This window comes from Mobula hypostoma, chromosome 22 (assembly GCF_963921235.1).
Source record: "Mobula hypostoma chromosome 22, sMobHyp1.1, whole genome shotgun sequence".
Taxonomy (NCBI): Eukaryota; Metazoa; Chordata; class Chondrichthyes; order Myliobatiformes; family Myliobatidae; genus Mobula; species Mobula hypostoma.
This window is the reverse complement of record NC_086118.1, coordinates 56090752-56117546: the sequence shown is the minus strand read 5'-3', so window position 1 is coordinate 56117546 and position 26795 is coordinate 56090752. Positions and strand designations below refer to the sequence as shown.

Sequence of the window (26795 nt, the reverse complement as noted above, 5' to 3'; positions counted from 1 at the left end):
TATCTCGGTACATGTGACAATAATAAACCAATCCCAATTCTAGAAAACCACTGGTCATGATTGTAGGTTTGGAGCATGACCTCATGTTATCCACGTACGTAGCAACCGTGGACTCGCCTGCCAAACACAGACACCAACAAGTCTGGAGCTTTAGATCAATCTATGTTGTCTCTTCTCAGCCTGAATCATGAACTCGCTCTACACGGATGCCGCCTGACCTGCCGAGTCTTTCTGGCATTTCCTGTTTTTAATTAAAGTTTAGCTTTGCTTGTCGCTTGTACATCGAAACACAAGAGTGAAATGCGTTGTTTGTGTCAACGACCAGCACAGTCTGAGGATGTGGTGAGGGGCAGCCCACAACTGTGGCACACTTCCAGCACCGACATAGAGTGTCCACATCTCACGGACTCTAACTTGTACACGTCTGGAATGTGGAAAGAAACCGGAACACCCGGAAAAAACCAACACAGTCACACAGGAGAACGTACAAACTCCTTACGGACCGCGGTGGGAACTGAACCGCGATCACTGGCTCTGCAACGTGTTACGCTAACTGCCGGGATCTGAGTTTCAGTAATGTTTAGTTCCCACCCCTCATTCGCCCTGTGAAGATGGCAGTGAGACATACGATTCACGATTCTGTGCACCTCTTGGTCTCCCACACCGCCAAGAGATCAAGTCCAAATTTAAATTCCACAGCCGCTGCGCTGAGACTGGAACTTGGGTCTCTGGGTTGTTGGGGTTTATAATCCGGTAGAGTAACCAGACTAGTAACTAATGATCAACCTAGTGACCACCCGTGTGACCAAAATTCACTTCAGTTCATAAAGTAACTTTGGAGTTGCGGGGAGAACGTACAAACTCCTTACCGGCTGCAGTGGGAATTGAACCGCGATCGCTGGCGCTCTAATACTGTTACATTAACTGCTACGCCACCGCGCCACCCTTCAGGTAACGTCCAAAGACCACTCGGGAAGAGGCCTCGCAGCACCCACCGGACTCAGTTAATTCCCCAAAGCCAACAGGCTGATCAACACCTCCACCCATAACCCACCGTCCACCTTTACATCCACATCACCTGGTGTCACCCCAGTCTCATACACAAGAGTTACTCACTCCTACATTGTGTTGATTGCTTTGATACTGGCACTCAGTATTAAGTACACCTGTTCGTTAGTGCAAATATCTAATCAGCCAATCACGTGGAGGCAAACTCAGCACATAAAAGCAAGCAGACATGGTCAAGAGGTTCAGTGGCTGTCCAGGCCAAACATCAGAATGGGGAAGGAATGTGATCTAAGGGAGTTTGACTGTGGAATGATTGTTGGTGCCAGATCGGGTGGTTTGAGTATCTCAGAAACTGCTGATCTTCTGAGATTTTCACACACAACAGTCTCTAGAATGGTGTGAAAAACAATAAACAAACCATCCAGTTAGTGGCAGTTCCGTGGGTGAAAACGTTTTGTTAATGAGGGGGTCAGAGGAGAATGGGCAGAGTGGTTCAAGCTGACGGGAAGGCAACAGTAACTCAACTAACCACCCGTTACAACAGTGGAGTGTGAAGAGCATCTCTGAATGCACAGCACGTAGAACCTTGAAGTGGATGGGTCACAGCAGCAGAAAACCATGAACATAGACTCAGTGGCCACTTGACTGTATATAGCTTATATATATATATATATATATATATTCATTGTTGTTATTTTGTTTTTTATTGTGTTCTTTTTGCTTATTGTGTTTTTTATACAGAATATAATCATTTTGTTCTCCTTTACACTCGTGTACTGAAGAGTGACAATAAATAATCTTGAATCTACAGTTTTCCCTTGGTTTCTGTGTCTCCACAGAGCAACCCCAAGCTGAAACATTGACATCGTGTCTCCACAGGTGGCCCCTGCACTTTCTGCTCCTTATTTGTTCTGTAGTAGATTTATTGAGAACACATCCCACAGCAGGCAGTTCAGACAAAACCATAGAATCACTGAGCCCAATACCTGCACCATCTGTAGACTCGACGTGGACAACAAGGTTAAAGCAAGCAGTTTGGAATCCAGGCAGATGGGTTGTATGTCATCTTTGTGCTCACAGAGGGAACACTGTCTCATTTGGTATACCTAAATATATCATAGTCAAAGAAAAATATAGGCCATTCAGCCCACAAAGTCCATGCTGTCCCATTTACTCTATCCTACATTATTGAATCACCAGGGTCGGAGGCCCAGTTGGGTCGAGAAGTTGAGGAGCAAAGGTCAAACCTATCATCAGTGAGTCCTGGGGTGGAGTCCAAATTGGAGGTCTGAGAATCAGGGAACAGGGTCTGGGGGCTTAGAGGTGGCCTCTGGGGTTGGGTTGGAGGTAGGCGTGTGTGTGTGTGTGTGTGTGTGTGTGTGTCTTGGTTTGCTGTTGTTGTCTTTTTTCCCCCCTGTGGTTGTTGCTAGCTTTGTTCTGCTGAGCGTCGTGGGCGTGCTATGTGTGGTGAACGCTGAGGGCCACTCCAGCACGCCCGACATCCATGCACAGACGTCCTTTGTCGCACGTCCACGTTGCTGGCCATTGAATGCGGGGCAGAGGCCTAGACTCCATCCTGACCCCCAACCTCGTCACATCCCTGTCCCTAAACATTAAGCTGACCCCTGACTCCTCTCTCTGTCCCCAAAACCACCCCAACGTAAAAAATAGCTAAGTTTGGGCCACAACCTCGATGGAGACTGCAGCTCAGCACCTTCTTGAATACTTTTTGATGGCGAGGAACAACCTCGGCCCCGACGGGCTGAGTTTCAGTGTTCCAGAGACTCTGTTGTGGTGTGGCTACGCAGGGGAAAGTTTCTGCCGTGTGGCGGTCTCACCAAGCTTCCCTAGTGACGAATCAGCAGGGTCGCCACGTCACTAGATCAGCGTGGAAAATACTTTACACGGCTGCCTTCACCTCTTGTCCAGGGTGTTCCTCCTGCCTATTGTCCCACAGCTGTGTTAGGATGGAATCGAGGTGCTTCTGGATAGAGGAGGGATGGCACTTAGATTAGATTAACTTTATTTGACACATGTACATCAAAACATTAAGCGAAATGCGTCGTCTTTGTCAGCGAACGTCACGGTCCGAGGATGTGCTGGGGGCAGCCCCACAGAGCATGTCTACAACTTACTAACCCTAGTTCGTCTTTGCGAGTTGCTTATGGGGGATTCGGGATTCTGATGTTTCTATGGAGTTTCTTGTTTTGTGGCTGTCTGTGAAGAGTAAGAATTTCAGCCTGTATACTGTATACATTCCCTGACGTTAAATTGAACTACTGGAATGTGGGAGGAAACTGGAGGACCCAGTGGAAACCCACGCGATCACAGGGAGAAGGTACAAACTGCTTACAGACAGCGGAGGGAAATGAACACGGGTTGCTGGCGTAGTAATGGTGTCATGCTCACAGCTCCGGGCAGCGGGGGGAACCGAACACCGATTGGCACTGTAAAGCCTTCTGCTAACCACTACACTATCATGCTGTCCACACATCGCAGTTAGACGTTGCTTAATGCTGCACGGTTTATGCTGGGCTTAAACAGAACAGTGCTCAGGGACAGCAGCCTAACCACAGGGCAGGAAAGGAGTGGAGAATTACCCTGTCAGGGGCTGTGAATGTTGACAGAACACAAATGACTACTGAACGCCACGCAGGCAAAATGCTCGACAAACTCAGCAAGTCAGGCTGCATCTATGGAGGGGAATGAATGGTCTACGTATCGGGCAGAGACCCTTCATCAGATCTGGAAAGGAAGGGGACAGAAGCCAGAACAAGGTGGTGACCAAATGGTCACCTGGTCTCACCTGTCACCTGCCTGCTTGTACTCTTTCCCCCTCCCCCACCCTCCTATTCTGGCTTCTGTCCCCTTCCCCTCCGGTCCTGATAGAACATAGAAATCTACAGCACATTACAGACCCTTCGGCCCACGATGTTGTGCTGACCATGTAACCTACCCTAGAAACTGCCTAGAATTTCCCTACTGCATTGCCCTCAATTTTTCTAAGCTCCATGTACCCATCCAAGAGTCTCTTAAAAGACCCTATTGTATCCACCTCTACCACCTTCGCTGGCAGTAGATTCCAGGCACCCACCACTCTGTGTGTAAAACTTACCTCTGACATCCCCCTGTACCTTCTTCCAAGCACCTTAAAACTATGCCCCTTCGTGTTAGCCATTTCCACCCTGGGAAAAAGCCTCTGACTATCCACATGATCAATGCCTCTCATCATCTTATACACCTCTATCAGCCCACCACTCATCCTCCGCCGCCCCAAGGAGAAAAGGCCGAGTTCACTCAACCTATTCTCATAAGGCATGCTCCCCAATCCAGGCAGCCTCCTTGTAAATCTCCTCTGCACTCTCTCTATAGTTTCCACATCCTTCCTGTTGTAAGGCGACCAGAACTGAGCACAGTCCTCCAAGTGGAGTCTGACCAAGGTCTTATATAGCTGTAACACTATCTCTTGGCTCTTGAACTCAGTCCCACAATTGATGAAGGCCAATACACCGTATGCCTCCTTAACCACAGAATCAACCTGCACAGCAGCTTTGAGTGTCCTAAGGACACAGACCCCAAGATCCTTCTGATCCTCCACATTGCCAAGAGTCTTACCATTAATACTATATTCTGCCATCAAATTTGACCTATCAAAATGAACCACTTCACACTTACCTGGGTTAAACTCCACCTGCCACTTCTCAGTCCAGTTTTGCACCCTATCAATGTCCCACTGTAACCTCTGACAACCCTCCAGACTGTCCACAACACCTCCAACCTTCCTGTCATCAGCAAATTTACTAACCCACCCTTTTACTTTCTCATCCAGGTCATTTATAAAAAATCACAGAGTAAGGGACCCAGAACAGATCCCCACAGAACACCACTGGTCACTGACCTCCATGCAGAATACAAACCATCCAAAAACTACCCTTTGCCTTCTGCGGGCAAGGCAATTCTGGATCCACAAAGCAAGGTCTCCTTGGATCCTATGCCTTCTTACTTTCGGAATGAGCCATGACCCTGATGAAGGGTCTCGGCACAAAACGTTGACTGTTTCTTCCTCTCCATGGATGCTGCCTGGCCTGCTCCAGCATTTCGGATGTGTTTGAGTGTGAGCTGTGTGATAACACATTTATTTCAAGGATTGGGTTCTTGAGAGACAGAGACATCCTGTGTATTGGAAAATTAAGAGAGTGTGTAAATGTAGATGTTAATGCTGTTTTTTGGGTGGTAGGGTGGTCTCTAACAAAGGAGGTGTAAGGCACTTCTTCCTTCCGCTAGCCTGCAGGTCACCCCTGGGCAAGGTGTTGCCCCCCCCTTCCCCCCTCCCGATCAGGGTCATGTGAAGCCATGGGAGCAGGCGGTGGACAGTTGTGTGAGCTGCATTGACACCAGGCAGAGAATCTCTGAAGAGTATTGACAATGGCTGGGGTCACCCGTCTTGTAAAGATATTGCCCTGAAAAGGCAATGGCTAACCACTTCTGTAGAAAAATTAGCCTAGAACAATCATGGTCATCCATGTCATACGACACAGCACACAATGATGATGTCATACAACATGGCAGATAATGACGATGACATACAACACAGCATGTAATGATGATGTCATACAACACAGCACGAAGTGATGATGTTATACAACACAGTACATAACGATGACGGTGATGATGATGATAATGTGAATGTTGTTTGGTGAGGTGAATCCAGTTATGAAGTGGTTCAGATATTAATTCTCCCTGGACGGAGGGGAGATTGGAAAGAGGTGGCCAGCTGGGTAAGATAAATGGAAGTTGTGTTCACGGTGGACAGCTCAAGGAGATAGGGCCATCAAGAAAACTCTTTGCACATTGGTACAGGAGTTTGGCATTTTATAACAAAGTTATATAAGATACTGGTGAGACTATATTTGTACTATTGTGTGCAGTTTTGGTCACCTACCTACAGAAAAGATATCAATGTCTGAAAAAGTGCAGAGAAAATTTACAAGGATGTTGCCAGGACTTGAGGACCTGAGTTACAGGGAAAGGTTGAACAGGTTCAGACTTCATTCCTTGGAGCGTAAGAGAATGAGGGGGAGATTTGATAGAGGTATACAAGATTCCCTGGAGTGTAGGAGACTGAGGAAAGATTCACAAAGAGGATATAAGAGGTAGACAAGGTTCCCTGGAGTGTAGGAAACTGAGGGAAGATTTGATAGAGGTACAGTATACAAGATTATGAGGGGTATAGACTGCGTAATTGCAAGCAGGCTTTTTCTGCTGAGGTTGTGCAAGACTAGAACTTGAGGTCATAGGTTAAGGGTGAAGGGTGAAATATCTGAGGGATATCTAAGGGGGAATTTCCTTGCTCAGAGGGTAGTGAGAGTGTGGAACGAGCTGCCAGTGTAAGTGGTGGATGTGGGTTCGAATTCAACGTTTAACAGAAGTTTGAATAAGTACAAGGATGGGAGGGGGACGGAGGGCCATGGTCCCAGTGTGGGTCGATCGTCAGTGGGTGCCGTCCTGAATCCGGGGTTGGCAGCTATGCAACTCCATCTTCTTCGATCTTGCGACAGCACCGAGTACAGCCTCTCCTCCAGTTTGTTCTCGCTGGCCGCCTTGGCACCGCCTGTCGCCGCCCCCACCGAACTCGAGCCTGAGGCCGTGTCGGCCTCCAGCCGCAGCCACTTCTTCAAGCTCGGCCCTTCCTTAGGCGGAGGCCTTGGGCAGGTCCAGGCACACGGTGCAACGCCCAAGTTCATCACATCTCTTCTAACTAGGTGCATAGCACACGATTCGTGGATACGTGGTGAGGCTTTAATCTCTTCCGCGGAAGATGGCCGTTGGCTCACAAGGAACTCATCCGCCCTTTGTCAGGTCTTGTTTTTTCAGTCCTGCTGGGTGTCCTCACACCCTCCTCACCAGACCAAGTCCGGTGGGGGAGCCGGCCCAAGTCGCCGACCACAAGACCACGTCCCCCGGCCGAGTGCCGGGCGCCCGCCCCCCGCCAAATGTCTCTGAGTGTCCAGTGCCCGACCGAAAATCATGGTCGACGGTATTAGGCAGAATAACAGTTCAGCACGGACTAGATGGGCCGAAGTTCATGTTTCTGTACAAAATGACTCGATGACTCACTCTGAGTCCAGCCAGCAGGATGTCGAATGGCTGAAGTCCGAGATGATCTCGTCTAGAAGGCTCACCTCGGGTATGGAGGTGGATGGCTCTTCACAGGGCACGTGCACACCTGAAAGAAAGGTAAGAACGTGATTCTCTACCTCTGGGTGAAGGCAGGAAGTGGGACAGGAAGGGGCCCACTGAGACCTCCCCCCACCACCCGAGCACAGCTACAAGGAGCGCTGTCACAAGACAGCAGCATCCACCACCCAGACCATGCTCTCTTTTCACTGCTGCCATCAGGAAGCAGGTCCAGGAGCCTCAGGACCCACCTGAACAGTTATCACCCCTCAACCAGCAACTTCACTCGCCTCAACTCTGAACTGAGTCCACAACCTACGTACTCACTTTCAGGAACTCTACAACTCGTGTCCTCAGTATTATTTAACTACTTTTTAAAATTATTATTCGCAAAGTGTGTCCTGTTTTGCATGTTGGATGTTTGTCAGTCTTCATTATGCCTAGTTTTTTCATAAACTCTATCGTATTTCTTTTATTTTCCTGTCAAAGCCTGCAAGGAAATGAATCTCAATGTAGTATATGGTGACATAAATGTAATTTGATAATAAATTTACTTGGAACTTTGAACCGTCTCTGGGTTCAGTGGGTTCTTCCGGGTGATCCGGGTTCCTCCCACAAGGGTTAGGGCCAGTAAATTCCACGTTGGCAGCACTTGCGGGCTGCCCCCAGCACTTCCTCGGACTGTGTAGGTCGTTGATGCAAACTACGCATTCCACTGTATGTTTCGATGTCCATGTCACAAATAAAGCTAATCTTTACGGCGGTGCCAGGCTGGAACTGCACCGACGGGTGATCTCCACCAGGGGGCGGCGGAGGGAAGCACTGCGATTGGCCTCAGCGCACTGGAGCAGTGTTGGGGATGCGTCTGGTGTGGGAACGGTACAGGCCCTTTAGCATGCCGTGTCTTTATTGACCATGATGGCAAATTAAACTGTGCATGGTCTATACCCTCCGTTCAATATTTTATCGATGCACCTCAGAAAGCATCCTGTCCGTATGCATCATGACTTGGTAGAGCAACTGGCCTGAATGTGACCGTAAGAGTGTTGTGGTCACAGCCCAGTCCATTACAGAAACGTGCCTTCCCTCTATGGACTCTGTCTGCACCTCTCACTGCCTTAGTAAAGCAGCCAGTATAAAAGATCATAAGACACAGGAGCAGAGTTAGGCCATTTGGCTCAACAAGTCTGTTAGAGTGAGTTTTTGGGTAGATGATTCATTTACACTTAAATGACTGGCCACCAGTCTGCTGTTTGACAAAGTACTGTGGATTGAGTTCACAACAATGCATTTCCTAAAAGCTATGAATACCGGAATACTAGCCAGATGCTGCGGATGGAAGTGTGAAGTTTACAGGTAGTTTCAAAGACAGTATTATCTATACTTTATAAATATTAATTGTCCTCTATGTTAGCACGTAAAATACCAAATAAATGTATTGTGGATTTGACTTGCACTCCTAAAGGCTGTGAGTACCAACCCGGACGTGTTGGCGTCGGGAGGAAAGGATGAAGTCGGAAGGTGTGATGTTTTGTCTGCAGCTTCGAAAGGAAGCATTGTCTTTGCATTGTCCATAACTTTTTAAGTAGCGATTGCCTTTTGTGTTTAGCATATAAATATTGAGCCCACATTGGGCTAGTAGACCTTTCTACCAAAAGCGTCTCTGTCCGTTAAGATGCCTGCTGTACCTTGTTGTGTTGAATAAAGAAGCTGCTTTGTATCTACCAGTGACTGTCTCTCCAGTAATTTCATCCACGCTACAACAGAGTCTGTTCATCATTGCAACACAAATGATTTATTATCCCAAGTCCCATTTGCTTCTCAACTTTTATACCCAATATATTCAAAAAGAACTAAATATACCCAATGATTTGACTGTCACAGCTGTCTGTGGCAATGAATTCCACAGATTCATCACCTTCTGGCTAAAGAAACTCCTCCTTGTCTCTGTCCTACAGGGACGTCCTTGTATTCTCAGACTGTGCCCTCTGGTCCTAGAGTCCCCCGCTATAGGAAACATCCTCTTCTCAGTCAAAGATCCTACCTACCCTCTACCTACTGTGGACATTTCTTCTCTCCCCCCCATCGAGCAGAAGATATAAAATTCTGAAAGCACATACCACCAGGCTCAGGGACAGCTTCTACCCCGCTGTGATACAACTGTTGACCGCTCCCGTGGTATGTTAAGATGGAGTCTTGATCTCACATTCTATCTTGTTATGATTTTGCACCTTATTGTCTGCACGTTCTTTGTAATTGTTACACTTCATTCTGCATTCTGTTATTGTTTTCTGTGACCATGACTGTTCCTGGCAAATTTTTCTACAGAAGTGGTTTGCCATTGCCTTTTTCGGGGCAGTGTCTTTACAAGACAGGTGACCCCAGCCATTACCAATACTGTTCAGAGATTGCCTGGTGTCGGTGGTCACATAACCAGGACTTGTGATACGTACCGGCTGCTCATATGACCATCCACCACCTGCTCCCATGGCTCCACGTGACCCTGATCCGGGGGGGGGGGCTAAGCAGGTGTTACAACTTGTCCGAGGGTGACCCGCAGGCTAGCACCTTACACCACCTTTGATAGAGACCTATCTCTGTATCTGTGACACTAACAAACCAGCTCCAACTCCCAGTCTGTTCACGTGTCTAACTGCCTGAGGGAGCGCCTTCCGCCTCCCGTACCTCCTCACTGCTGATAGTAGTGAGAGAAAGGGAGAAGTTTGACTCACCCGAGGGAACTGTTGACTTCCCACTCACTGGTTTCGGGACATTGTAGATTCCACTAAGGCAGTTCACTGGCAAGAAAATACACCCATCAGTGACTTTACTGCACCCTCCAGTTCCCAGCCCGCCCCTGCCCCTGCCCCTGCCCCCTGCCCCGTGACACGCTGCGCTGCGACATCTTGTTCTCCTCTGTCGCTTGGTGAGGAACCACAGATCTGGACCCCACTAAAGAACCTGCTCTCGACCCTGGTCTGCTGTCAATCGCCGTCTGGCAGAGGCATTGTGGGGTGGGCAGCGCCTCCTGCTGGTCGGAAGGAGAAGGACACAGGGTGCTTGCGTCCTTGACATGAGAGCAAACTCAGACTCGATACACGTCTCCCTGGTGTACACACTCCAGGGGCACCTCACTTTAATGGGTACACTTCTACAGCTGTGGGTGGAGCGAGCTGCCAACGGAAGAGGTGGATGTGGGTTCGGTTTCAACATTTAAGAGAAGTCTGGATAAGTACATGGATGGGAGGGCTTTGGTCCGGGTGTGGGTCCATGGGATAGGAGGAATAAAAGTTTGGTACAGGCCAGATGGGCTGAATGGCCTCTTTCTGTGCTGTAGCGTTCAGTGACTCTACGTACCGTTGGAGGTATCCTGCCTAGTGTCTGGTACTGCACGATGCAAAGGAACGCAGCAAGCTGCAGGGAGGAATGGACCGTGCCCAGTAATTCACGGGCACCATCGGTGGTACCGACAGAAGGCGTCATCCGTCATCAAAGACCCCCACCATTGGTACCATGTTGTATGAATCACATGCAGTGTGTCGTATGACCACCCACACCGCGTCGTACGACCGGACGTACCTCTGTCAGTCGCCTTTGGCTTCAGGCTCGGCACAGTTACTGCCTCCATCTCTTGTTCCCTTTGGTCCCCTGCGCTCCCTGAAAAAGCCCGGCACAAAGGTGAGATGGGAGTATTGGAACGGAGCGGACAATCGTCCCCTTCATTGTGTGGGAGGGCGAGCAGAGTCTGGGGACTCCAGAAACGGTGTCCCACACCCGTACACAGCAAACGACCACAAACAGCAACATAACAGTAACCAGTTACCCTGGTGTGAAGTGTTATCAGAGCAGAGAGAAACACAGCTGCAGGAGACCAAAGGGGAACTTCCCCACTCCTCCTCGTTCTTCAATTTCCTCTAAAACGTTGTTGTTCAGTCTCTCGCACCACACCCTCCCGAAACTCAACCCCCTCCCCCCCGACTCTCTCTCTCTGGGACTGGTCACTCTCCATAAAGTCCACTCACTGTGACCCACTGCCCCCTCCCTCCAACGTTCCCCAGGGGGCCCACTCTCTGTCTCAACGTTCCCCAGGGTCCCCACCCTCTGTCTCAAAGTTCCCCAGGGTGCCCATCCTCTGTCTCAACGTTCCCCAGGGTGCCCACTCTCTGTCTCAACGTTCCCCAGGGTACTCACCTTCTGTCTCAACGTTCCCGAGGGTACCCAGACTCTGTCTCAACATTCTCCAGGGTCCCCACCCTCTGTCTCAACGTTCCCCAGGGTACCCACCCTCTGTATCAACGTTCCCCAGGGTACCCATCCTCTGTCTCAACGTTCCCCAAAGACCCCACACTCTGTCTCAACGTTCTCCAGGGTCCCCACCCTCTGTCTCAATGTTCCCCAGGGTACCCAGACTCTGTCTCAACGTTCTCCAGGGTCCCCACCCTCTGTCTCAATGTTCCCCAGGGTACCCACCCTCTGTATCAATGTTCCCCAGGGTCCCCACCCTCTGTCTCAATGTTCCCTAAATACCCCAGCTCTGTCTCACTGTTTGGCAGGGTCCCACCTCTGAGACTCAGACTGCCCCCTGGGGTCCTGTGCTGTCATGACTCGCTGTTTTCCATTTCCCCACCCAGAGTCATACCATTCTCCAGGATCCTCACCTATAATTCATTGTGCCCGGGGTGCCTCCCCCGTGTCTCAACGTTCCCCAGCGGCCCCACCCTGTGACTCACTGTCACTGTCCCCCCCCCACCCCGTGCTGGGTCTCCCAGTGTCAGCTGTCCTTTTGAGTCAATAATGGACACACGTTTGGAGAGTGGATGGTGGGAGGTGGGAGGTGGGGAGGAGACGATCGCTACCGTCAGGGAGGAGGTACAGGAGCCTGAAGACACTCACTCAACGTTTTAAGAACAGCTTCTTCCCCTTTGCCATCAGAGCGAACAGACCATGACCCATGAACACTACCTGTACCTCACTATTTATTTATATATATGTATATTCTTATTGTAATTTAGAGTATTTTTTTTTAGGTCTTACACTGTACTGCTGCTGCAAAACAACAAATTTCATGACAAACACACACAAAATGCTGGAGGAACTCAGCAGGTCAGGCAGCATCTATGAAAAGGAGTAAATAGTTGACGTTTCGGGCCAAGACCCTTCGTCAGGATTTCCCTGGCGGGTTTCAGTGACAGTAATCCTGATTCTGATTGTGAAGGGGAGTTGAGGGGAACTGAGGGTAGTGAGGGAAGGGAGGAGATGGGATCAGTGTGCAGCTTCTGCTGGGGGCAGAAGGTGAGTGGAGGGAAGTATTGGGGGATCTTTCTTTACACAGAGAGTGGTGAGTACGTGGAACACCCTGCCAGGGTGGTGGGAGAGGTAGATACATTAGGGGCATTTAAGAGACTCCAGGAATGGTACGGATGATAGAAAATTAGAGGGCTATGTGGGAAGGAAGGGTTTGATTGAGCTTAGTGTGGGTTAAAGGGTCAGGACAACATTGTGGCCTGAACTGTCCTGTCCTGTCCTGTCCAATGTTCTCCTGCTGCGTCAGGGCCTCTGTGCCTATTAAAGTTCAAAGTTCATGTATGTCACCAAATACAACCCTGTGATCTATTTTCTTGTGGCTGTAGTCAGTAGATCCATAATAGACTAATAACAGTAATAAAATCAACAAAAGACCACACCAAGTTGAGTATTCAATGCATCGATCTGCACAAAAGGACAGATGCACACTCAGCAAATTTAGAGATTATGGGCTCACTTTCAAGGACCCTCCATCTTGTGTTCTCCATATTTACTGCTTATTTACTTATTATTACTATTTTTTTATATATATGCCAGAATCAGAATCAGGTTTATTATCACCGGCATGTGTCTTGGAATTTGTTAACTTAGCAGCAGCAGTTCAATGCAATATATAAAACAGGAGGAAAAAAAAAAAAGTTAAAATAAATAAATAAGTAAATCAATTACAGTATGTGTATATTGGAGATTAAAAATCGTGCAAAAACAGAAATAATATATTGGAAAGGGTGAGGTAGTGTCCAAGGGTTCAATGTCCATTTAGGAATCAGATGGCAGAGGGGAAGAAGCTGTTCCTGAATCGCTGAGTGTGTGCCTTCAGGTTTCTGTACCTCCTACCTGATGGTAACAGTGAGAAAAGGGCATGCCCTGGGTGCTGGGGGTCCTTCGTAATGGATGCTGCCTTTTTGAGACACTGTTCCTTGAAGATGTCCTGGGTACTCTGTAGGCTAGTACCCAAAATGGAGCCGACTAAATTTACAACCCTCTGCAGCTTCTTTTGGTCCTGTGCAGTAGCCTCTCCCCCTCCCCTCAGAGACAGTGATGCAGCCTGTCAGAATGCTCTCCAAACTTGGTGCAAACCGTTTGCACACTCCGTTGTCTTTTGTACACTGGCCGTCCATCCCATTCGGTGCTGCCTTTCATTGATTCTATTATGGCTATTGGATTTACAGTATTCAGTATGCCACAAGAAATTGAATCTCAGGGTTGTATATGATGACATATATGTACTTTGATAATAAATTTACTTAAAAATTACTGTTGTAAATCAGTGAATTAAACAGATCGACGTTTGAACCAGGACTCTGGAAATTCTCACTGTCACCTTGGGACGCGGGTGTGGCCTCATTATCCACAGACTCCCCCTCTTCACTGGACGAGGTGATGTTGCTGCGCCTCACGTTCGATGATTCATCTGAAATTAGACATCAGACTCTGATGAAGACCACAATCCCATCTACTCCCACTACTGTCTATACGTCTCCCTGTGTCCGCGTGGGTTTCCTCCGGGTGCTCCTGTTTCGTCCCACATTCCAAAGACATACCAGTTAGTCGTTAAATCGATCACATGGGTGTAACTGAGTGGCACGGGCCAGTGGGGCTGGGATAGCCTATTACTGTGCTGTGACCCTGAACACATCTCTAATTGCTCACTGGGAGCGGACATGCACCCGATGGACCGAATGGTCTTCCTCCGTGAGATGAATCTTCCCAAGGGCATTGAGGGTAAGAATATATACATCCTGAATGAACATCGAGCAACTGACCTAAGTCCGAGGCTGTCGACGAAGTCTGGCGGGAATGCACGGGGAACGCGAAGTATACGGCGTCTGAGGTGTAGTCCTCGCTCTGTGTGTCCGTGGAGCACAGCGATCCCATGGAATCTTCCCGCTCAGTCGTATTCGGACAAAGTGAGGCGGCCCGTTGAATCAGGTGGGGGATGTCGTGCCTGGGAAGGTAAAGGACAGAGCTGGTCAATTGTCACCCGTACCGAGGCAGAGTCCATACAGGTCATTTCATTACATCAGCCATCCGCCGGTAGGGTGGCATCGCGGTCAGCATAATGCATCACAACGCCAGTGACCTGGGTTCAATTCCCACCGCTGTCTGTAAAAAGTCTATACGTTCTCCTCGTGTCTGCATGGGTTTCCTCCGGGTGCTCCGGTTTCCTCCCACAGTCCAAAGACCCACGGCTAATTGGTCACAAGGGCGCGGGCTCGTCAGACTGGAAGAGCCTGTTACTGTAAGAAGGAAAGAAAGGAGAGAAGGAGGGAGGGATAAAGGAATTGAAGGTAAAATGAGCTGGATAGATAGAAAGATCCCATGAGTTTTCTGGATCTCGCCGTTGAGAGACGCTCACCATGTGCAGGCCGAGTTCTTCTTCCCTGGCCCCGGAAGCTGCATGGCCTTCCACAGAAACTCCATCCACACGGCGCGCAGGTCCGAGCTCTCCGCGGCCTGATGCACACATCAGGGAGACAAGGGGGAGAGTGAGGGCTTGTCACCACTCCAGAGACGCACAGGAACCGAGAGCAGAGTTAGTCACAAACGCGTCTCACTGATATAGAACAGTACCGCACAGAACAGACCCTTCAGACTGCAAACCAATTAAACGCCTGGCTAAACTGGGTAACTTCTTAAACGGGTAAATTCTTATTTATGAAACAGTAACCCACTCTTAACAGATTCTTCCACTAGGAAATGGCCTCACCACATCCACCCTGCCAAGAACACTCAGGAGTTTCCCAAAGCCAGCAGAAACCCTAGACCCAGCCTGGAATGGCAGAGCTGTACAACACAGAAACAGGCCCTTCAGCCCATCTGGTCAATGCTGACTAACTGAATTAATCCCACTTATCTGCATTTGGCCCCCATCTCTAAATGTTTTCTATCCATATATTTGTCTAAATATCTTTTAAAAGTTGCTCTCCGGTGAAAAATGATGTCGTATCTGTTAAACAGGGGCCGTGGACAATTCTGCTTTGATGGAGAATGGACGTGAAATTACAGAGGAACACCTGGAGAAATTTCTGAAATGCCCGTCCACTGCTGTCGTTACTGTGTGGTCGGGAATCTTTCGGAGGGTAGGCCTCAAAATCCCCGGCCTTGCCTGCTTTTGGTGACCGAGAAGGAGGTTGAATCGCACGGACAGAGATGGCGCTCAGTACTCAGTGTTGGAGAGCTGATCGGAGGCTCGAAGTTTTCGGATGACTCAGAGTCGGATTGTGGTCGGCATGGCAGGGAGAGTTTTTCTTCCTTCTCCCGTCTGCGTGAGATGTGGGACATTTGAGAAACTTTGAACTTTACTGTGCTCACGGACTTCTTCATCAAGTTATGGTATTGTGCACTGTTGTAACTATATGTATAATTATGTGGTTTTGTCAGTTTTTTAAGTCTTGGTTTGTCCTGTGTTTTGTGATATCACACCGGAGGAAATAATGTATCATTTCTTAATGCATGCATTACTAAATGACAATAAAAGGGGATCTTCATGATCTAACACAATAAGACACAGGAGCAGAATTAGGCTATCAGGTCCATCGAGTTTGCTCCGGCATTCCATCATGGCTGATTTATTATCCCTCTCAACCCCATTCTGCCGCCTTCTCGCCATAACTATTGACACCCTGTCTAATCAAGAACCGATCAATCTCCACATAATATACTCAATGATTTGGCTTCCACAGCCGTCTGTGGCAATGAATTCCACAAATTCACCACCCTCTGGCTAAAAAAAAATCCCTCCTCATCTCTGTTCTAAAGGGACATCCCTCTATTCTGAGGCTGTGCCTTCTGGTCCTAGACTCTCCCACTATTGGAAACATCCTCTGCACATCTACTCTGTCTAGGCCCTTCAGTACTTGGTGGCTTGGGACCTTTCATCAGGATTGGAAACAAAATGGATTATAGAGGAGATTATGCAAATGCTGGAAATCCACACACAAAATGTTGGAGGAACTCAGCAGGTCAGGCTGCATCTGTGGACGGGAATGAACAGTCGATGTTTCGAGCAAAGACATTTCATCAGAACTGGAAAGGAAGCAGGGTAGAAACCCGAACAAGAAGGTTGGGGGAACGAAAGGAGTACAAGTGGCAGGTGATAAACGAGACCAGGTGAGGCAGAAGGTGGGTGGGTGAGGGAGGGGGATGAAGTGAGAAGCTGGGAGGCGATAGGTGTAAAAGGTAAGGGGCTGAAGAAGGAGGGATCTGATAGGAGAGCAGAGTGGACCTTGGGAGAAAGGGAAGGACGAGGAGAACCAGAGGGAGGAGATGGGCAGGTGAGGAGGAGAGGGGTGAGAGAGGTGAGAGTGGTGATTGGTGGATCCAGGTGATAGGCAGGTGGGGGAGAGTGGTGACAGGTAGATCCAGAGGAGTGGAGTTTGATAGGCAGGTGGGAGAGAGTGGTGATTGGTGGATCCAGAGGAGTGGGGTTTGATAGGCAGGTGGGAGAGAGTGGTGATTGGTGGATCCAGAGGAGTGGGGTTTGATAGGCAGGTGAGGGTGGGGAGAGTGGGAATGATGTAAGAATTTGGGAGGTGACAGATTAATGTTCACTTTGTTCCTTTACAGAGTGATTCAAACTTGAGTTTCCAGATTTTTTTGTTTTTGTTACCTTCAATGTGGAATTATAGAGCATTACTGCAGGACTATAGTTTAACTCATATCCAAAGGCAATGCGGCATGTTCCCATGGTTGGACTTACCAGCACCTTTCTCTTCCCATTCTTCATGACCATCTCAAATATATACTCATGGTTCCTGTCTTCCTTTTTTCTCACTGACTGAACCTGTTTTTGAGTGAATTATAGAGTTAGAGAGTCATAGAAAAGTACAGCACAGAAACAAGCCTTTCAGCCCATCGAGTCTGTGCCGAGCCATTTAAACAGCCTACTCCCATTAACCTGCATCAGGACAATAGCCCTCCATACCCCTACCATCGATGTACCTGTCCAAACTTCTTAAACATCGAAATCAAGCCCGCACGCACCACTAGCGCTGCCAGCTCATTCCACACTCTGACGATTCTGAGTGAAGAAGTTTCCCCTCAAGTTCTCCTTAAACCTCTCACCTTTCACCCTTAACCTATGTTCCCCTTAAACCTCTCACCTTTCACCTTTAACCCATGAGTTCTGGCTGTAGTCCCACCCTTCCTCAGTGAAAAAACCTACTTACATTTAGCCCATCTGTACCCTCATAATTTTGTATACCTCTATCACATCTCTCAAGCTTCTACGTTCCAAGAAATAAAGTCCTAACCTATTCAACCTTTCCTTACTAACTCAAGTTCTCCAGATCTGGCACCATCCTTGTGAATTTTCTCTGTACTTTTTCAATTTTATTTATTTACATCTTTCCTGTAGGTAGGTGACCAAATCTGTACAGAATACTCAAAATTAGGCCTCATCAATGTCTTATAAATTTCAACATAGCATCCCACCTCCTGTACTCAATACTTTGATTTATGAGACCAATGTGCCGAAAGCTTTCTTTACTTTCAATGACTATGGACCTAGATTCACAGATCCCTCTGTTCCATTGAACTCCTCAGCGCCCTACCGTTCACTGTGTGAGACCTATCATGGTTGGTCCTCCCAAAGTACAACACCGTGCACTTGTCTGCATTAAATTCCATTTGCCATTTTTCAGCCCATTTTTCCAATGGGTCCAGATCCAGGTCCAAACCATGATAGTCTTCCTTACTGTCCACTACACCACCAATCTCGGTGTCATCCACAAATCTGCTGATACAGTGAACCACATTATCATCCAGATCATTGATATGGATGACAGCCATCAACGGCCCCAGCACCGATCTCTGTGGCACACCACTAGTCACCGGCCTCCAGTCAGAGAGGCAACCACCTACTACTACTCTCTGGCTTCTCCCACAGAGCCAATGTCTAATCCAATTTACTACCTTTTACTCTGACAGGCACATACAAGCTTTGTACTCTCAAATTTCACTTCTGAAGGCCTCGCTCTTGCCAAGAAAAGCACTCTGCCAGAAAATAATGTGCCCCAACCCACACTTGCCAGATAATTTCTGATACCATCAAAATTGGCCTTTCTCCAATTTACAATCTCAACCCTTGGACCAGGCCTATCTGTTTGCATATTAACTTTGAAACTAATGGCATTGTGATCACTAGGTGAAAAGTGTTTCCTGACACAAACTTGTCACCTGCCCCGTCTCAGTCCCTAATAGCGGACTCAGTATCACACACTCTCTTGTTGGGTTGACCGGAGATGACAAAATGTCACCTGCTTGGAATTAAATACTTACATTTGTAATTGGTGAATCTTAAAGATAAAGATCTTTCCTTAGGTTTATTTGTCACACGTATATAGAGATATATCATGAAATGCAGTGTTTGCGTCAATGCCCAACACAGCCTGAAGATGTGCTGGGGGCAGCCCACAAGTGTCACCACACTTCCAGCACCAACTTACTCACCCTTACCCGTGCTTCTTTGAAAGGTGGGAGGAAACCCCCTTACAGACAGTGGCAGGAGTTAAACTCCAACTGGGGCGTTTCGCTAAGTGCACTGGGCTGCCCCCCGCACGTCCCCGGATGCTGTTGGTCGTTGACATAAACAACACATTTCACTGAATGTTTTGATGTTTCGATGTACATGTGACAAATGGAGGGGTGATGGTGGAATGTGGGGGGATGGTGGAATGTGGGAGGATGGAATGGGGGGTTGGTGGAATGTGGGGGGTTGGTGGAATGGGGGGATGGTGGAATGTGGGGGGTTGGTGGAATGGGGGGATGGTGGAATGGGGGTTGGTGGAATGTGGGGGGATGGTGGAATGGGGGGATGGTGGAATGGGGGATGGTGGAATTGGGGGTGACGGAATGGGGGGTGATGGAATGGGGGTGACAGAATGGGGGTGACAGAATGGGGGGATGGTGGAATTGGGGGTGACGGAATGGGGGGTGGTGGAATGGGGGGGTGATGGAATGTGGGGGGTGGAATGGGGGTGATGGTGGAACGTGTAGGTGGGGGGAGGAAAGTGGGAATGATGTGGGAAACTGGAAGGTGATAGATGGAAGATGCAAAGGGATGAACATGGTGGAATCTGATCGGAGAGGACAGTGGACCATGGAGGTAGGGAAGGAGCTGGGAACCCTGAGGGAGGAAGGCATGGATAACGGACATGTCGCGAGGGTGGGGAGGGGAATGAGAAGGAGTGAAGGGGTCAGATGAATAAGGGTAAAGAAATGGACAGGCAGAGGGAATGGGTAGAGAAACACAGTCACAGATACTGTTATTGATCTGGGGGTTGGAGGGAGAGAAACTATTTCACTGTTGGGAAGGTTTAACATGTCTTTATTTATTTGTCACACGTACATCAAAATGCTCAGTGGAATGTGTCATTTTTGTGTCAAACCTAGTCAGCGTGGATTGGGCTAGGCAGCCCGCAAGTGTCGCCACACTTCCTGTGCCAACATAGCATGCCCACAACTTACTGACCCTGACCCGTACGTCTTTGGACTGTGGGAGTAAACTGGGGCATCCGGCAGAAACCTTCGCGGCCATGGGGGGGGATTACAGGGAGCGGCAGGAATCAATAACTGTGCGCGCACAACCGAGCCGCTCCTGTGTGAACGTTTAACTGTAGAATCTGAGTGGGTTGTTCGGAAGGAAACGTAGGAAGTACCTGTAAAAGTACTTCTCTTTTTTTCTGTTTCTCAGATATTCTCTGACACAAATAGGAGGAACACATACAAAAAGCTAGAGGAACAGGGCAGGGCAGGCAGTGTTTATGGAAATGACTAAATAGTCGATGTTTCAGGCCGAGACCCTTCATTGGATTCCCTTTCCCTCCTCTGTTGTCAACTTCCAGCTTCTCTCAACATTCCCACTTCCCCCACCCACCTGGATTCACCTATGACCTGCCGGTTCATGTCCACCCCCACTCCATCCTTTTATTCTGGCTTTTGCCCTCTTCCTATTCACTTCCACAGATGCTGCCCGACCTGCTGAGTTCCTCCAGCATCTTGTGTGTGTGTTACTCTGGATTTCCAGCCTCTGCAGAATCTCTCGTGTTGACAAACAGGAGTAGACGCTCCCTCAGTCAGCGAGTTTCGAACTGAGAGGGAGAGAGACCTCCCACCACTGCCCGTAAGGGGTTTGTACGTTCTCCCCGTGACCATGTGGGTTTCCTCTGGGTGCTCTGGTTTCCTCCCACAGTCTAAAGATGTACTGGTTGGTAAGTTAATTACTGATTGTAAATTATCCTGCGATTAGGCTCGGATTAATTTGGGGGTCGCTGGGCAGCATGGCTCGAGGGCCAGAAGGGCCTATTCCACACTGCATCTCAATAACAATCATAAATAAATGCAAGCAATTTGGGTCTGAAGCCGACAGAAGGAACTAAAATCCCAGCAGACCATGACCTCATTCGGTTGTGAAACAGGCTGGGGATGACAACAGAATGGTCTGTTGCTCACTGTGACGTAAATGTGGTTGAAACAGGGAGCTCACAATAGACAGGGAACAAAAAGGACACCTCAGCAGGTCATGTACCTGTTCAGTGAGTCACTCTGTGACCTGTTCTTCCTGCGCTGTCACTGCCTGACTTGTCTGAAGTTGTCCTGAGGAGTTTTTCCTCTCCGGGTTCCCACGCCTTGTATCAGGGCAGAAACTCCTTTCCCACAACCAGCTCCTCCCCATCTCTCCCCACCTGCTCTTCTGTCAAGCCCAGAGTACCATAAACCATAAAACATAAGAGCAGACTCGATAAACCACTCCAGTCTGCTCCACTATTCCATCGTGACTGATTTATTATCCCTCCCAACCCCATTCTCCTGCCTTCTCCCTGTATCCTTTAACACCCTGACTAATCTAGAACCTAATCTCTGCTTTAAATGTACCCACTGACTTGGCCTCCACAGCCATCTGTGGCAATGAATTCCATAGATTCACCAGCCTAAAGAAGGCTAAAGAAATTCCTCGTCATCTCTGTTCTAAATGGATGTCCCTCCATTCTGAGGCTGTGCCCTCTGGTCTTAGATTCCCCCACTGTAGGAAACATTATTTCCATATCCACTCTGTCTAGGCCTTTCCATATTCGGTAGGTTTCAAAGAGATCTCCTTCATTCCCAGAAGCATCAAACACTTCTTGAGCATTAACTCTTTCAATCCCAGCATCATTCTAGTGAACTTCTGTGCCCTCCTCAAAAGTCAGTTTTCTTTGATCGGAGGCCCAGGAGTGCCCCTTGTCCACACCCTCAGGTGCTTTACAGCATACAAGCTGTTGAAATACAATCACTACTCCAATCATTGCAGCAGGTACAGCGCAAAAGATTTTAAAAAGTGAAAGATGAACTTCATTTGTCACATATACATCAAAGCATTCAGTGAAATGTGTCATTTGCGTTAACAACCAACACAGTCCAAGGGCATGCTGGGGGCAGCCCACAAGAGTCACCATACTTCCAGAACCAACATAGCATGCCCACAACTCACTCACCCTAATCCATATGTCTTTAGAACATGAGAGGAAACCCATGTTGTCACTGGGAGAATGTACAAACTCCTTACAGGCAGCGGCAGGAATTACCCCGTGATGGCTACGCTAAACTCTATGCCAGTCTCTGAATTAAATGATTATTTCCCTCCATAGATACTGCCTGACTTGCCGAGTTCCTCCAGTATTTTGTGTGTGTTTCACATCACGTCCCTGAAGTTTAAAGCACTTTCTTGCAGCAAACCGTTGGAAGTCAGACCTGTACGCTTTGGAAGCACCGAACATAATTCTACACAGGCAAAATAATTGTAGAAAACAGAAGAAGCTGTTCATTCTCAAGGCTAAGTTCGTTCTTTGGAGCTTTATCAAACTTCACTACGAGGTTCAATCAGCATTTATCTTCTGAGAGGTGACTAGATAGGGGAGATAAAAGGCACAGACCAAGTGGACAGCCAGAGACTTTTCCCCCAGGATGGAAATGGCTAATCCTTAGTAGTGAAAAGTCCCATCCAAAACAAAATGTACACACAAGAAATCCAGAACAACACACACAAAATGATGGAGGAACTCGGCAGGTCAGGCAGTGTCTACGGAAAGGAATAAAGAGTCGATGTTTTGGGCCGAGACCAGATGTAAACAAAACGGTTTTTGAACCTTGAACAGTGTAACACAGTACAGGCTCTCCAGCCCACAATGTTGTGCCAACCTTCCAACCTACTCAATCTAACCATTTCCTTCCACATAACCCCCCATTTTTCTATCATCCATGTGCCTATCTAAGGGTCTCTAGAATGTCCCTAATGTATCTGCCTCTACAATGCCCCACACTCACCACTCTTTGTGTAAAGAACTTACCTCTGACATCCCCCTATACTTTCCTTCAATCACCTTAAAATGATGCCCCCTTGATATTAGCCGATTCCACCCTGGGAAAGAGCCTCTGGCTGTCCACTCGGCCTGTGCCTTTTGTCACCCCCTATCTAGCCGCATCTCAGAAGATAAATGGCAATTGAACCTTGTAGCGAAGTTTGTAACCAACTCTGACCTCCTGAGGCAGAAGAAATTCTTGGAAGTATTTGTTTCAAAATAGGAATTAAAGTACAAAAGAATATTCACCTATAACTGTTGCTCAGGCTGAAATTGGGAACTTAATACCTGGGGAATTCCAGATCACAGCACTTCCCACTCCTCCCTGGGTGCGTACGGCTGCACTGGCACAGAGATCCAGCAAGCGGGTATGATCCTGACCTCTGTTGCTGTCTGTACAGAGGTCGTACACTCTCCCTGTGACCCTGTGGGTTTCCTCCCGCATCCTCCCAATATCCAGTTTGCTGGGTTAATTGGCCAGCACGAGGAAATCTGCAGATGCTGGAAGTTCAAGCAACACACATCAAAGTTGCTGGTGAACGCAGCATCTCTAGGAGGAGGTACAGTTGACGTTTCAGGCCGAGACCCTTCGTCAGGACTAACTGAAAGAAGAGCTAGTAAGAGATTTGAAAGTGGGAGGGGAAGGGGAGATCTGAAATGATAGGAGAAGACAGGAGGGGGAGGGATGGAGCCAAGAGCTGGACAGTTGATTGGCAAAACGGGTATGAGAGGATAGCGAGATACTCCTTGTCCATCCTCTGTTTTTTTTCCCCCCCTCCCCCTTTTCTTTCTCCCTAGGCCTCCCGTCCCATGATCCTCTCATATCCCTTTTGCCAATCAACTGTCCAGCTCTTGGCTCCATCCTTCCCCCTCCTGTCTTCTCCTATCATTTTGGATCTCCCCCTCCCCCCCACCACTTTCAAATCTCTTACTAACTCTTCCTTCAGTTAGTCCTGACGAAGGATCTCAGCCCGAAACATCGACTGTACCTCCTCCTAGAGATGCTGCCTGGCCTGCTGCATTCACCAGCAACTTTGATGTGTGTTGCTGGGTTAATTGGCCTCTTTTAATTGTTCTTATTTTGTAGTGGCTGCTTGGAGAATGTGGGGGCAGAAGGGTGGGTGTGGAAGAGGAGTTAGTGGGCACGTGATACTGGGAATGAATGGGGAATGGTTCCGTACTGTGAACCTGGATACTCAGTATGCCAAGTGATATAGGGAAACATGGTGAGTATCGTAGAAACTGTCGATGTTTCGGGCCGAGGCTCTTCATCAGGTCCCGGAGAAGGGTCTCAGCCCAAAGCATCTTCTGTTTATTCTTCTCCATAGATGCTGCCTGGCCTGCTGAGTTCCTCCAGCGTTTTGTGTGTGTTGCTCTGGGTGTGTGCCTGTGTGCGTTTGCGCATGTGCTTTGTGAGCGGATACTCTGCATAGTTCTGGTCGCCCTGTTCCAGGACGGGTGTGAGGGCTTTGGAAAGGCTGAAGAAGAGTTCTACCAGAATGCTGACTGGACTAGAGGGCATGAGCTATAACTACAATCAAGAGGTGGTACAGGAGACACACCCTCAACGACTTAGGAACAATTTCTTCCTCTCAGTTTTCTGAACAGTCCATGAACACTAACTTACAATTTTGCTCTCTTTTTGCACTTTTTAAAAAATATACATATAAAACATTCTTATTTTAACTTGGAGCAATTCTTAGTGAATTCCACTGCACTGCTACCACAAAATAACACATTTTACGACCTTCTGCATCCCAATGATAAAACCTGATTCTGATTCGGAGAGGTTGGACAAAGTTGTGAGTTGTGTTGTTTTCAGACACTGAGGGGAAATCTGTTAGTTGTTTATAAGATTATGAGAGGCTTAGATTCTTTTTCCCAGCTGGAATGCCAAGTACCAGAGGATATGCATTTGAGATGAGAGGGGGTAAGTTTTAATGAGATATGAGGGCAGATTTTTCTTTTAAACACAGAATTTTAAGATTTAGAGATTGGTCTTATTCATTGAAACATTGAAATATACAGTGAAATGGGTCGTTTTTCGTCAGTGGCCAAGGATTGTGCTCAGGGAAGCCCACAAGTGTCGCCAACATAGCGCACTTACAACTTACGAACCCTGACATCTTTGGACTGTGGGAGGAAACTGGAGCACCTGGAGGAAACCCACATGGTCACAGGGGGTATGTACAAACTCCTTACAGACAGTGGCAGGAATTGAACCCCGATCTCCCGATCGCTGGCGCAATGAAGCAGTATGGTAACCGCTACTCTACAGAGCTGACTGAACTACATGAAATGAAACACTACATTAAACATTTGAAACATGGCTCACCATGTAGATGTAATATTGCCCTCGGAGATGGCACTAGGAAAAAAAAAACAGTATTATTATTCGGGACATTCAAAAATACTTGACAATAAATGAGTTGAGATCTTTTAAATAAGATTACTTACTGCCTCACATTGTTTATTGGTGAAGAAGAATAAAGTGGTGTTTTGGAGCCTAAACCAATACTTTGCCCAAGCAAACTTCTGCAGAGAAAGAAAGAAATCACAATTGTTAACACAAGGGTTTCTGCAGATACTAGAAATCCAGAGCCACACACAAAAATTGCTGGAGGAACTCAGCAGGTCAGGCAGCGTCTATGGGGAGGAATAAACACCCAATGTTTCAGACTGAGACTTTTAATTAGGATTGTCACTTCTTCGGAAAATTAATATTTAAATACCTTTGTTCCTCATTCGTAAAAGACCCTCCAGGTAAATAAAAAGCATTGAGTAGAGAATGAGCTCACCATCTTGTCTTTTTGCTTTTTCAAGTACCCTTCGAAGATCAGGTCTTTGCCATTTTCTTCAGAAGTCATGGTGGTGTGGTGATGGAGTGTGATGATCAAGAGGCGGACAAAGATTCTCCCAAGGCCGTTTCTGCTTCCCAGAATCACGGAGCTTATTCTCGAGAAGGATCAGCTCTGGCATGCAGGTGTATGTGTGACAGCAACACCCACTTTAAAACCAGACTCTCAGCTCAGCTTGGCAAAGAACTTCCTTGTTCTGTCAGCACAAGGTTCAGTTTCAGTTAACTCTTTAGGGGGCAAAATGAAACTGGCTTCCCTTTAAGAAAAATACAAGGGTTCATTTCTGCAGCTGAACAGTTGCAACGCTCACATTATAGACATAATGTATGGTCTCACTTTCAAGGACTCTACAACTCATGTTCTCAGTAATTTTTTGCTAATTTATTTGTTAGGGTGCCATGGTGGTATAGTGCTTAGAGCAACACTGTTACAGCTGGAGATGTTCCAGATTTCGGAGTTCAATTCCTGGCGCTGCCCTTAAGGAGTTTTTACGTCCTTCCCATGACTGCATGGGTTTCCTCCGGGTGCTTCAGTTTCCTCCCACAGTCCAAAGGCGTACCAGTTAGTAGGTTAAGTGTAAATTGTCCCATAGTGAGGCTTGGAACAAATAGGTGAACCTTTGGGTATTATGGTTCATTGGGCTGGAAGGGCTTGTTCCCACTGTATCTCTATATAAATTAAAGATTTTTTCCCCTTTTTTTTGTATTTGCACTATTTGTTGGTCTCTTGCTAATCTGCACACAAAGTCAGACTTTTATTGGTTCTATTATGTTTCTTTGTATTTACTATATGCGCCTTGTGCTGTGAATGACTGGGTTTTGTTTGGCTGTGGTCGTGGATGATCATGTGTGGTTGAATGACAATTAAACTTGAACGTGAAAGCCCAGGACAGTATATGGTGGCATACATGTTCTTTGATAATGAATTTACTTTGAACTTTGAACGAGAGAGTCTGGAAATCTTGAGCACTGCATGCCAACATTTTGTGTGCTTTGCACTCACGTCTGCCTCTTCAAAGTCAGGGTACTCCCCACTGTGTCTCTGTAGAACTTCGTCAAAGCTTTTGGTCACATGTTGATTCTATGCAAACTTCTCAGAAAGGAGAAGC

At 47.7% G+C, this 26795-nt stretch overlaps 1 protein-coding gene across 2 annotated transcripts; it reads right to left on the bottom strand.

The window, feature by feature from the left end:
* Positions 1-1704: 1704 nt before the first annotated feature.
* LOC134336427 (uncharacterized) lies at positions 1705-25850 on the bottom strand. Of its 2 annotated transcripts, XM_063030650.1 has the most exons (10): positions 25628-25850; positions 25287-25364; positions 25165-25197; positions 17192-17275; positions 14849-14946; positions 14256-14437; positions 13814-13903; positions 10765-10842; positions 9918-9983; positions 1705-7234 (listed from the first exon to the last, which is right to left on the bottom strand). In XM_063030650.1, the coding sequence occupies exons 1-10, from the start codon at positions 25694-25696 to the stop codon at positions 7122-7124; spliced, it is 891 nt and encodes a 296-aa protein (XP_062886720.1). In that variant the 5' UTR covers positions 25697-25850; the 3' UTR covers positions 1705-7121. The 2 variants fall into 2 exon arrangements, with proteins under 2 accessions (XP_062886720.1, XP_062886721.1); XM_063030651.1 differs by lacking the exons at positions 25165-25197; positions 25287-25364.
* Between the last annotated feature and the right edge of the window lie 945 nt (positions 25851-26795).